The sequence below is a fragment of the Barbus barbus genome (genome assembly GCF_936440315.1).
Source record: "Barbus barbus genome assembly, chromosome: 45".
In the NCBI taxonomy this organism is placed as follows: Eukaryota; Metazoa; Chordata; class Actinopteri; order Cypriniformes; family Cyprinidae; genus Barbus; species Barbus barbus.
This window is the reverse complement of record NC_136723.1, coordinates 3,491,341-3,504,442: the sequence shown is the minus strand read 5'-3', so window position 1 is coordinate 3,504,442 and position 13,102 is coordinate 3,491,341. Positions and strand designations below refer to the sequence as shown.

At 38.4% G+C, this 13,102-nt stretch overlaps 1 protein-coding gene across 1 annotated transcript in view; it reads left to right on the top strand.

The window, feature by feature from the left end:
- LOC306864184 (tyrosine-protein kinase transmembrane receptor ROR2-like) overlaps positions 1-13,102 on the top strand; it is an 89,056-nt gene that overhangs the window by 52,840 nt on the left and 23,114 nt on the right. Inside the window, exon 2 of the mRNA XM_079407961.1 lies at positions 6,634-6,714. Coding sequence (XP_079264087.1) covers positions 6,634-6,714 — 81 coding nt within the window. The remainder of the gene's footprint in view (positions 1-6,633; positions 6,715-13,102) is intronic.

The following is a 13,102-nucleotide window of genomic DNA, read 5'->3' as shown; positions in this document are numbered from 1 at the left end:
CACAAAACGTACTGATCCCTCTTTCAAAGCTAACACAGTTGCTCGTATATGGTCAGGGCCAGAGCTGGGTAGTAACTGATTGCATGTAATCTGTATTACGTGATCAGACTCCAAAAACTCACTACTTGTTATTCGGTTATGAGTATTTTAAAATGTAATGTAATTAGACTACAGTTACTTTTTTATTGATTACATGATTACATTTTATTCACACAATAGCTATAAATGATTCATAATTTGATTTCATCTTTTAAATTGTCCTTTCTAAAACAGCCTACTCTTTATATACATTCAGAAAGTTGTGCTGGTTTGTGGACATTCACACAAAGACCAGTCACTAGTCAGATGGCTATAATTACACAGAAAATTGAGAGGCCACACTCAATTTTAGCACTGGATTTAGAAAAATCATTTAATGCTCTTGATGATGTTAATAATAACAAATAAAATATTTTCTTTATCTTTGTATTTTTATATTAGTACGGTACAAGTTTATCCTGTTTAAATCAATGTGATAAATGAGTTGGGTCAGACGTAATCTAAAAGAAATCAAAAAGTCGTCTGATCATATTACCTAAAGTGTGTAATGTATTGGATTATGCTACGAACTACATTTTTTTTTGTCAGGTAGTTTGGAATCAGTAGCAGATTACAATTTGTAAGTAAATCTACCCAGCTCTGGTCAGAGCGTAAACAAAACATCTCATCCGTGGAAGAGAATGCAATGTTCTTCTCAATTTACTTCATGGGAAGCTACAATTTATCTATATGGGTTTTTAGCGGTGTTGTTTTTCCCAACGAGTTCAGCTCTTCCAAAGTTTCTCCCCTTTATCCCGCTCCTTTATTTTATGAATCTGGCAACCAGTTCCGGACTAAACGGTTCTCCAGAGAACGAGATGGAGTGTTAACAAGCTTCTACATTCTCAGTCTGGCCGAGGGTGTGCTGCCCCCATCCTGGAGCCGGACTCTCCCACGGGGGTGGCTCGGCGCGCTGCAGCCATCACCTCTTTATGAGAGCTCCGAGCGGCCTGCTTGCCGACAGTTGCCAAGCGAGTAACTCGCTGAAAAAGGAGAATCCGCTGTGAAAGGTGGTGATTCAGAGGCTTGAGTGCTCGCAGGCACCCTGAGCCAAAATAATTAGATCAGCGTCTTTTCCCAGGTCCCTACACTGGCCCTTTTGTTGGCCAGCCTCCAGTGCAGTGGCAGCAGCCTGCTGATTACTGCTGTTGGCCGCTAACACGGGGGTTGAAGGTTCAGTCCTAAGTAGAGGTGACTTGGGAACTGATAAGATGCATGATCATGGACGTTACAAGAAATTACAGAAGAAAAAAAAAGCATTTACGAACATGACTCGCTTGAAGATGATTCTTTTTTTTAATGAATCCAGTCTTTAATAAGAGGCAGTGTTGGGAAGGTTCGAGATTACAAGTCATTTTATTAAAAATTTTACAATTTATTAAAAACAACAGTGTAAGTACACATTGGTACATAGTATCTACAGCTGTAATATTTCTGTAACTACATACATGTAACAACCCTCAGAATGGTATGTGTAAGTACAAATGTGTAAAAGGACATTGGTAACAACACTTTTTTTTCACTTCACTAAGTACTCGTGTAACAGGAATTATATAACTACATTTTGTAACAACAGTATGTATAAGAGTAATTGGAACAATTTGATCCAGGGGGTGGAGATGGGTAGGTTTAGGGATATGTAAAGTGGGAGGAGTTGGATCTTGGAGTCGGTGGACCACTGTAATACCAGTGTACTTGCATGGTAAATCCATAGGAATTGTCTACTTAATATAAAGTGTAACACTTACCAAGAACTGATGTTAGTCCTGTTACACATTTGTACTTTCATTACCAAAAGTGTCGTTACCGGGTGTCTCTTTGATCGCCCCCTGGTGGCTGGCTACAGTACAGGTCATAAACCCCGCCCTCTCCATATAAACGAATGGGACTTCAGTCAAAATAAAAAAATAAATTACACTTCCAATACAATTTTCCGAAATATGGTTTTGGTCATTTAATGTAGTTATCACGCTGATATATGTTCAATTGTTCATTTTTGTGATGTTTGATTTTAGCTAGTAATTTGAAGCTATAAAAATGGGGTGTGTCGTTATGGTTGATTGGGTCTGCGGGAGTTTGGGCGGGAGTTTGATTCCGCTGCTCCAGCTCACGACTCTACTGACTCTGGCTCCAAACGAATCTCTACTGCGCAGACTCGGGCTCCAAACGAATCTCTACTGCACAGACTCTGGCTCCAAACGAATCTCTACTGCGCAGACTCGGGCTTCAAACGAATCTCTACTGCGCAGACTCGGGCTTCAAACGAATCTCTACTGCGCAGACTCGGGCTCCAAACGAATCTCTACTGCGCAGACTCGGGCTCCAAACGAATCTCTACTGCGCAGACTCGGGCTCCAAACGAATCTCTACTGCGCAGACTCGGGCTCCAAACGAATCTCTACTGCGCAGACTCGGGCTCCAAACGAATCTCTACTGCGCAGACTCGGGCTCCAAACGAATCTCTACTGCGCAGACTCGGGCTCCAAACGAATCTCTACTGCGCAGACTCGGGCTCCAAACGAATCTCTACTGCGCAGACTCGGGCTCCAAACGAATCTCTACTGCGCAGACTCGGGCTCCAAACGAATCTCTACACATTTGTACTTACACAAACCATTCAGTGGGTTGTTACATGTGTGTAGTAACACAAACATTAGAGCTGTAGATACTATGTACCAATGTGTACTTACACTGTGGTTACATACTACATACACTTATACTATGTAAGTACACAGGTATTAAGTACACAATATAAAGTGGGACCCTCTTTTTACTTTGAGGTCATTCTGAGGTTAAATACTGATTTAAATTCATAAGAAACGGTTTAATAGCTATGAGGCTGTTTTTAAAAATCAAATCTTTGCGTAGCTATGACAGGATACACTGGCATCTAACAATGCTTTGGAAAAAAACCCCAGTTAATCGCATTCGTGGCCTAATGGTTAGAGAATGGTTAGCTTTTAGTAGCTAACTGTAACGGATTACAGGTACATTTATTTTGTAATTAATGTAATTCCCTTACATGCAACTAATTACTCCTCAACACTAAATATAGGAGATGTCTCAGAGACGTTCAAAATGTGTGTTGTTGAGGCCTCCAGGAACAGAGTTGAGAACCGTAATTTGTATATTAAGCGGAGATTAGGGTTGGGAATCGAAATCAATTCCAATTCCAGAATTGGATACGTAAGGTCAGGAATCGGATACTTGTACAATTCAAATTTCAATTCCACCTATCAATTCCTGTGTGTGCATCTTTTATTTAGTTGGTGAAAAAGGCTGCTAAAAATGTATTTGTCTTTTGAATCATTAATTCAAGAGATTCATTCAAAAACACTGATTCATCCAGTAATGAAGCAAGTAAATCTTGAGTAAGTCATTGAATCATTCCATCCGTAAATTCCGTAATATTTTGTTTAGTTTAATATTTTTTCTTCAGAATTGTGAGAGAACTAAAACCTACATTAAAATAAATAAATAAATACATTTATCTTAATTTATCCAGAATCGTGCAGCTCTGTTTTGCACACAAACGGCTCTTAATCGAGTCCAGTTTTTATGTAGCCTGCTGATTTTTGTTCATGGTATTCAGCAGCAATTAAATATTTAGCAAAAAGAGACACAGAATAAATATGTTTGATATCTAAATGTTTGACCTTTTTTTTAACCACGTTGGAATCGACACTGGGAAACGATAAGAATCTGAATCAATAAGCAGAATCGGAAGTGGAATTGATCAAATTCAAACAATACCCAACCCTAGCTGAGATTGGAGAAAGTAGTTTAACAAAAAAATGACTGTAATGTTTTTAGTAGCATGATTGTTGTAGTGTGTGCAGAGCTAATTCAAGCGAGCTCAAAACCAGTTTGTGAACAGTATGTGTCAGTGTCCATGTAAATTTCCTTGTTTTCCAGACAAACAACATATGCTTTTTCATCTCGGGTTTGCGTCCACAACTCATTGGCAAAGTCAGCCTACTTATTCACTTTGCCTTTGGCTTTTCCTTTTGCACATGATTTGAGAGTGGAAACACCTGTTCATGGCTCAGAGGTGCTAAACTACATGTGTTTTTAATTTTAATTTTTTTGTTAAAATTAAACAACCTTAATTGTGGTTCTACAGAACATGGCAGATGGGCCTTAGCTTTCCCCATAATCTGACTCAATTTTTACATTTGCTATACAAATCTGCTTTATTTGTATTGACTTAATGACTTCAGACTCATTAACGGCAAGAACATTAATTATATTAGCGTCCACACCAATGAACGATAACTTTCTGTTTGTTATAAGCATGCATGCAGTTCTGGTCTGCCGCTTTAAATGCTCAAGTAGTTTTGGGTGTCAGTGTTTTCATCGTTCATCACCTGGAAGAAAGTGTTCTAATAGCGTATTAGCTGTAGTATGACTTCTCTGTTCGCATTTAATTAGCGCGATTACAATAGAGCGCATTTAAACGTTTTGAATTTCACATCTGTAGAGCAGGTATTATGTTCTTTTGCAACTTTCCAGTTCTGCTGTGATTTTCTATGGCGCTGATTCCATTAGGATACCATTAATAATCCACAAATGGATTCATGTAAAATGTGTGCATTCAAAAGCATCCTCTGCTTTTCTGTGTGACTCATGTTTTTGGATTGTGCATTAGTTTCAGGCGCTGGAATGTTTGAGATATTTCATATGCCAATTAAACTTCACCACCATAAGAGAAATGTGTCTGTAAGCCTAGTGTATGTGGGTTCTGCCACGGCCTTGCCGGCTCTGAAAGACACCATCTGTGTGTGTTATGGCAGATAATCATTCAATAGGCAGTGAGGCGGCATAAAATAAACCTACACAACCAATGTTTGATTAGCGGAATCACCAACTTCATCAAGATCCTCCTAATCTTTGCAGTTCTTTGTTTTTAGCTCAGATGAATGTTAAATAGTGTATATTTTGTGTAAATAGTTGGCTGAATTGTCTTTTGGAGAGCCAATCTGATTTGTTACACAATAATGATTTGTATATACGTTTAATCTTTCAAATGTAAAGTTGTGGTAGTAATATAATCATTTTATTTAAAAAAAACAGGATCATTTTCATTACCGTATTTCAGTGCGTATGGGGTAACGAGCCATGTGGTGTGTTTGTTAGGACTGTGTGGATGAGTCCTAATCACTCACTAATGCTTCAGCTGGCAGCGCGTTATGGAATATTGCTTGAATACAGCACTGTAATTATGTGGAAGACCTGGACCTGCTGTTTATAGCATGTCAAATGTGGTTTTTGACACGCACATTCCCAACTTACTTTAATTTGAGGATAATGTGCCTAAAAAAATTTAATTTAATGGAACAGATGAAACAAAGAAATAATTGCAACAACATATTAAGCAAGCATAATTTATGTCCCATATGTCATGGTTCTCACGCCGTTTTCAGTCTTAGAAGGAAATCACTCCACACGGTTAAACAAAGATGTAATTTGCCTTTAACCACATACAGTGAGCTTGTTAAACACCAGCCCAGTTACCATCTGATGATTATATTAAAAAACTCCACTCACACTGTGATTAACTCAATTTAGGGTATTTATGGAGCATCTCAGAAACCACACTGTCAGCAGTAATGTATTTTATGATAAATGAGATGCTCTTTTTGTAACAGATGAAGGACGAACTAAACGCCGTTTCAGATCAAACACTCTGAAGCCTGAAGCTGCTTTTTCCTTGCATCACAATTAATGCTCATTTTCCAGTGAAGAGAGCCCTTAGTCGTGATTTTCTTTATTTTGCTGTTGGTGCAAAATAATATAATCCAAGAAGATAAACAGAAGAATTCTTAATATTTAAATAAAAAAAATGTAGCTTTAATAATGCACATGTATCTCATTGTGATTTCATGTGAAAAATGACAATTTTCTGCCTTTTGTTTTTTTTTTTTTTTTTTGTATGAGTTGACACCGATTCCCTACAGAAACATTTGATTTTAAATGCCTTACAGGAATATTGAATTAATATTCACTGTTCACAGTAGAAAAGTTATATTCAAGTCACTGTATGAATTGCATGTTTGTGTATTTCTATAAATGACCTGTTAGTAACACTTTAGAATAAGGAACACATTTTGACTATAAACTTTTTAGTTTTCCCTCAATAAACTCCTAATTTGCTACTTCTAAATGGTTAGTAATGTTGTTGTTAAAGTTTAGGCATGGGGTGGATTAAGGGATCTAGAATAAATGCAGAGTAATATACAAGTATATATGCTAGTAATATGCATGCTAATAAGCAACTATTTATTAGTGAGAATTGATCCTTAAAACAAAGTGTTACTGACCTGTTTAACCTGTCTTTGAATTTTAATATGGGTTTAAAGCTGCTGTTGTTGCATATGTGTTGCGTATACTCTAGAATTACAAGTTATCAGTTTTACAAGTTACTTTTACCAATGCTAAGGTTCAGTTATTCCATTATAATAATTTGATAAGAGCACATCTTGCTTGTTAGCCCTAGTTTATTTGAGCACAGGTCTTGACTAACGGCGTACTAACAGTCTCCTGTCTGTTGTGCAGCGGCTGAAGTGACCCTGTCGGAGTCTGGAGAGATCGAGGCTGTAGCTGAGGCCCAGAGCGGAGGACTGCCAACAGCTGAAGGTACAGGAACACAAGGCCTGATTAAACTCTATCCAGAAAGAATCATCCTAACACTGTGTATTCGTATGACCTTATATCATGCAGTTTCATTTTACTCAACTTTGGCATTTTTATCACAATCTCACAAACCACCAGTTTGGAAAATCCTGGTATACAGCTTCTAAAAGAAAAGTTCAATCAAAAATGCAAACTCTTGTTTTTTGATAATGCTCAATTGCTTTTTTTTTTCTAGTGGCATCATCAGTTAGCATCACATACAATGGGTCCAAAATCCTACTCCACATAGCTGCATATTAAACATTTAAATATGTTCTTTTTGGCCTTTAAGGGCTGTTCGCACCAAGAACTAGAACTAGAACTTTTATTTTTGCCCCCATTTTTTCATGAGCTGAACTCAAAGATCTAAGATTTTTTCTATGTACACAAAAGGCCTATTTCTCTCAAATATTGTTCACAAATCTGTCTAAATCTGTGTTAGTGAGCACTTCTCCTTTGCTGAGATAATCCATCCACCTCACAGGTGTGGTATATCAAGATGCTGATTAGACAGCATGATTATTGCACAGGTGTGCCTTAGGCTGGCCACAATAAAAGGCCACTCTAAAATGTGCAGTTTTATCACGCAGCACAATGCCACAGGTGTTGCAAGTTTTGAGAGAGCGTGCAATTGGCATGCTGACTGCAGGAATGTCCACCAGAGCTGATGCCTGTGAATTGAATGTTCATTTCTCTACCATAAGCCGTCTCCAAAGGCGTTTTGGAGAATTTGGCAGTACATCCAACCGGCCTCACAACCGCAACTCTATTAAAAAAATAAAACAATGAACATGTTTCTTGTAAGTGTGCACTAGAGTTATGTCATCTGCTGCTTTATATGCTCAAGTTGTGTTTTTAAGCTGTTTTTAATCGCAGTGCCATTTAACTGTAAAATTATGCAATTTTTGTTAATAGGCTTTCATTCTGTTGGCAAGGCTTCAAAATTATTTGTTTTACTGTTTCTTACCAGATGGTGCCACTTTTTTCAGGTTTGGTCTACAAAGCAAATACTAGCTTAATTCCTGTTTTCTGCTTCTTTATATTATAGAGCCAACTAGATAAAAATTGCAGCTATAATTGTGTGGGTGTGTTGGTATGGATGTCAGAGTGTGGTTTGTATGCGTTTCATAAAAGAATTGTGTGTGTGCTTGTAATATTTGAGAGAGAAACTCTACTGTAAATCATAAATCCAACCACTGTGTGCACCAGCGGACTTTTGCTTGCATATAATGGGGAAAATTTGGTACTGCGCCCAAACAAAATCTTACTGAAAGCTCATTTTTTGAGATATCAACCTCCAATTTGGAACACAACTTGTTTAGATTTATGGCTTTGATTTTCTAGCAGGTATAGAGTTCAACATGTTTAATAAAATAAATATACCGTGTGTACGGAAAGTATTCAGACCCCCTTAAATTTTTCACTCTTTGTTATATTGCAGCCATTTGCTAAAATCATTTGTTATTTTTTTTCCCTCATTAATGTACACAGCACCCAATATTGACAGAAAAACACAGAATTGTTGACATTTTTGAAGATTTATTAAAAAGGAAAAACTGAAATATCACATGGTCCTAAGTATTCAGACCCCTTGCTCAGTATTTAGTAGAAGCACCCTTTTGATCTAATACAGCCATGAGTCTTTTTAGGAAAGATGCAACAACTTTTTCACACCTGGATTTGGGGATCCTCTGCCATTTCTCCTTGCAGATCCTCTCCAGTTCTGTCAGGTTGGTTGGTAAACGTTGGTGGACAGCCATTTTTAGGTCTCTCCAGAGATGCTCAATTGGGTTTAAGTCAGAGCTCTGGCTGGGCCATTCAAGAACAGTCACGGAGTTGTTGTGAAGCCACTCCTTCGTTATTTTAGCTGTGTGCTTAGGCTCATTGTCTTGTTGGAAGGTAAACCTTCGGCCCAGTCTGAGGTCCTGAGCACTCTGGAGAAGGTTTTTGTCCAGGATATCCCTGTACTTGGCCGCATTCATCTTTCCTTCGATTGCAACCAGTCGTCCTGTCCCTGCAGCTGAAAAACACCCCCACAGCATGATGCTGCCACCACCATGCTTCACTGTTGGGACTGTATTGTACAGGTGATGAGCAGTGCCTGGTTTTCTCCACACATACATACCGCTTAGAATTAAGGCCAAAAAGTTCTATCTTGGTCTCATCAGACCAGAGAATCTTATTTCTCACCATCTTGTGGCCCTTCAGGTGTTTTTTTGTGTCTTGCACTGAGGAGAGGCTTCCGTCGGGCCACTCTGCCATAAAGCCCCGACTGGTGGAGGGCTGCAGTGATGGTTGACTTTCTACAACTTTCTCCCATCTCCCGACTGCATCTCTGGAGCTCAGCCACAGTGATCTTTGGGTTCTTCTTTACCTCTCTCACCAAGGCTCTTCTCCCCCGATAGCTCAGTTTGGCCGGACGGCCAGCTCTAGGAAGGGTTCTGGTTGTCCCAAACGTCATCCATTTAAGGATTATGGAGGCCACTGTGCTCTTAGGAACCTTAAGTACAGCAGAAATGTTTTTGTAACCTTGGCCAGATCTGTGCCTTTCCACAATTCTGTCTCTGAGCTCTTCAGGCAGTTCCTTTGACCTCATATTCTCATTTGCACTGACATGCACTGTGAGCTGTAAGGTCTTATATAGACGGGTGTGTGGCTTTCCTAATCAAGTCCAGTCAGTATAATCAAACACAGCTGGACTCAAATGAAGTGTAGAACCATCTCAGGGATGATCCGAAGAAATGGACAGCACCTGAGTTAAATATATGAGTGTCACAGCAAAGGGTCTGAATACTTAGGACCATGTGATATTTCAGTTTTTCTTTTTTAATAAATCTTCAAAAATGTCAACAATTCTGTGTTTTTCTGTCAATATTGGGTGCTGTGTACATTAATGAGGAAAAAAAATGAACTTAAATGATTTTAGCAAATGGCTGCAATATAACAAAGAGTGAAAAATTTAAGGGGGTCTGAATACTTTCCGTACCCACTGTATATTTTTATATTTTTCATAAAGCGTTTTTAAAAACTTGTTTTTTTTTTTCTTCACTTTTTTCACTTTTTTTTACTTCAAAAATAATCTGCCATGGGTCTTCTTTAAAATGAGACCAATGAGCTCTGTGCTCCCAAGCTTCAGATTTTTATGATAGTTTTTTGACATGGACATTTTTGTCCACTATGGACCAGTGTGTAACTTTTTTTTTTTAATCGATGCACAAGGGTTAATATATATGGTTTAGAAACATTATTTTAAACATTATGCACTTTTTTCAAAGATAGTCGTATTATTTTATTACTTTGAAGAGAATTGCATTAGTAATATTTTGCTTGATGCACCCACTTGTGGCCTCAGGAGAGAAGCCAAAAGCTTTTCCCCCCAACAGAAATTATGCCTTTTTAAATTTGAATATAATTTGAATATTGATATTTTAGTACAAAATTCGAATTTAGTTTTTCAGCCAATTTGACAGCCCTAGTGGTAACCCTTTAGTGGTAACCCTTGGGAAGTCGTAGCCTAATGGTTAGAGAGTCAGACTCGTAATCCAAAGGTTGTGGGTTCGAGTCTCGGGTCCGGCAGGGATTGTAGGTGGGGGGAGTGAATGTCCAGCGCTCTCTCCACCCTCAATACCACGACTGAGGTGCCCTTGAGCAAGGCACTGAACCCCCAACTGCTCCCCGGGCGCCGCAACATAAAAGCCTGCCCACTGCTCCGGGTGTGTGTTCACGGTGTGTGTGTTCACTGCTGTGTGTGTGCACTTTGGATGGGTTAAAAGCAGAGCACAAATTCCGAGTATGGGTCACCATACTTGGTCGTCCTTCACTTCTTCACTTCTTTATTTCAAGGACCAATTCTCACTATTAACCAGCATGCATATTGGCTGTTTATTATAAAGCACATATTAATACCATATTTTACCATATTTTAGATCTCATAATATTACACCATACCGAAACTTAACTACCTTACTATTAATAAGCAATTAGGCGTTTGATGCAAGTCGAAGTTAATGGTTTGATGGTTTTAAAAAGTGTGACCAAGAATCAGTGAATAACTGCATGATACGTGTTCACGGTAAGGTTTGGATCATGAAATGCGGCCTGCTGTGTCTGTCAGGAGTGCATCTGCGTTTCTGCTTTCCGTGTGCATAAATCAACAGTTTCAGGAAAAGCCACCACTTTGCTCTGGCTGGCCTGTTTAATAGCAGCTCCGAATATGAGCACTGCAGATACTATTTGTGTTGGCCACGGGACCAAGGGGTCTGGGACCGAGAGGAAGCCATAATAGTTTTCAGGAGAGTGAATGAACGTGTGAAGGGCAGCGTTTCTAAACCATGCATTGCCAATATGAACTTGAAGCAAGAGAAAATCTCACAGTGGCTGTGGAACACGTTGTAAGCGAAATGTAGAAGAAACAGTCAGAAGTTAATTCCTTTATCTAACCAGGTGCATGATAAAGCATTGTTCAGTAAATAATGTCTCCATATTCAAAACCAGTTGTGACAGTCAACTGTGTTCTGCAACAAGACATTTTAATAGATTTTTGGTTTCTGTTTTATGGCTTTAGGCTAATTAGCTTCACCCACAGAAACCTTCTGAGGGAGTTACAGCGATCAGTCGTATTACATTAAAGAGCATTAAAACATTTATTTTTTGGAGTTTTTATTTAAAATTGGCAATTTGAAAGCTGAGACTTTTCTCAAAAATAACAAAACGCAAAATATGTTGCAATGTTGATCAGCAAATGAATATATCAACTGTTAACTTTGGCTCTCCTTGTAAAAAGTGTGCTTAATTGTATTGAATGTGTAGTATACAGTCGTGGTCAGAATTATTGGCACCCTTGGTAAATATGATCAAGAAGGCTCTGAAAATAAACCTGCATTAATTCTTTTGATCTTTTATTTAAAAAATCGAACCTTTAGATCTAACCTTTCGTTGAACTAAAACAATTGAAAATGGGGGGAAATATCATTATGAAATATGTTTTTCTCAAATACACGTTGGACACAATTATTGGCAACCCTAGAAATTATCTCTGAAGTATAATATCTCTGATAATATCTCTGAAGAATATTCCCATTCATATTCACAATTTTGAGCACTCCAGGGGGATTAAGAACATGAAATTATCCAGCCATGGCTTCCTGTTTCACTGAAATATAAATAAGAGGGAAAACAAAGCCCAAATTCCCTTAATCATCAAATCTTAAATATGTATTAAAAAAGTACTTGCAGATAATAATGAAATAAAAGGCCACTTAAAGTACACATTTATATGCATATTCCTCCGTTTGAACAATGAAATATGATGGTATGTTTGACCAGCAATAACTTTGCAAGATCTGGTACAAATGATGTTCATTGAACTTATATTTACATATCAACTGAAAACAACCGTAGACTAAAAGATTGCTCTTGGGATTGAAGAATTGTTTACTGTTAAAATGGTGATTGTGAAGCATTGTAAAATCATTAGTTTTATCCACCTATCTTATAATCTACTTAAAGTTATTTTAGCATTAAGTGTTGCGTTTGAATGCTAGAGGTTGGTTATATGGCGAGTTATAATGGCTTGTCAGCAGTGCTTGTGTTGTTTATCGTTCCAATCATGGATCACCACTTAACCTCGCATGCCAGCTGCACTCGCCAATCCTGGGCTACAGAGAGATCTCGCTGACTGTGTTTTAGTTTTTTTGCATAAGTGGCTGCATGATGGTCCATTGTTGTCTTCATCTTCATTTTTCTGCAATATTCTTCTGCATTCTGAATCATAGGACTAATAGGACTCTATCTAATTTGGCCCATTGATTTACCTCAACTTGCTCTTTTTTCTTTCAGTAGTTAATGCTTTAGTTTGTGCTGTTCACAGTATGTTGTGCTTTAGTGAAGTGACGAGTACCGCTTGGCATGTTGGAGTGGGGGCAGCTTTATACTTTGTCTTGTTTGCTCTTTCAGTTGCACTGGCATCTATGCATGAGTAATAATGGATTAGTGTAGTATTAATTTCACATTCTGCCTGTTCTAGCACGCTGACTATACCTGACTGTAAGTCTAGCCGCAGACAGTCACTGATGTTGAACATGTTGATGTACAGTAGTGGCTGTCTCATGTCACGTCTTCAGAGCGTCAGCTGAGCATGATCACAACACCCTCGCTCATGTTTACAGATAGCAAAGGGCCTGTAACAGCTTGCCTTTATCACAGTGAGGTTGTATGGACTCATGTGTTTTCACGGCTTCACTTTCTCAATCATTCACAGTTTGGCTTTGTGGCACAATTGGGCTTTTCATGCATCAGCGTCTTCGCAAATCTTCTGTGATGTGATGCAGATCTTGTCAACTCTGCCTTGTTT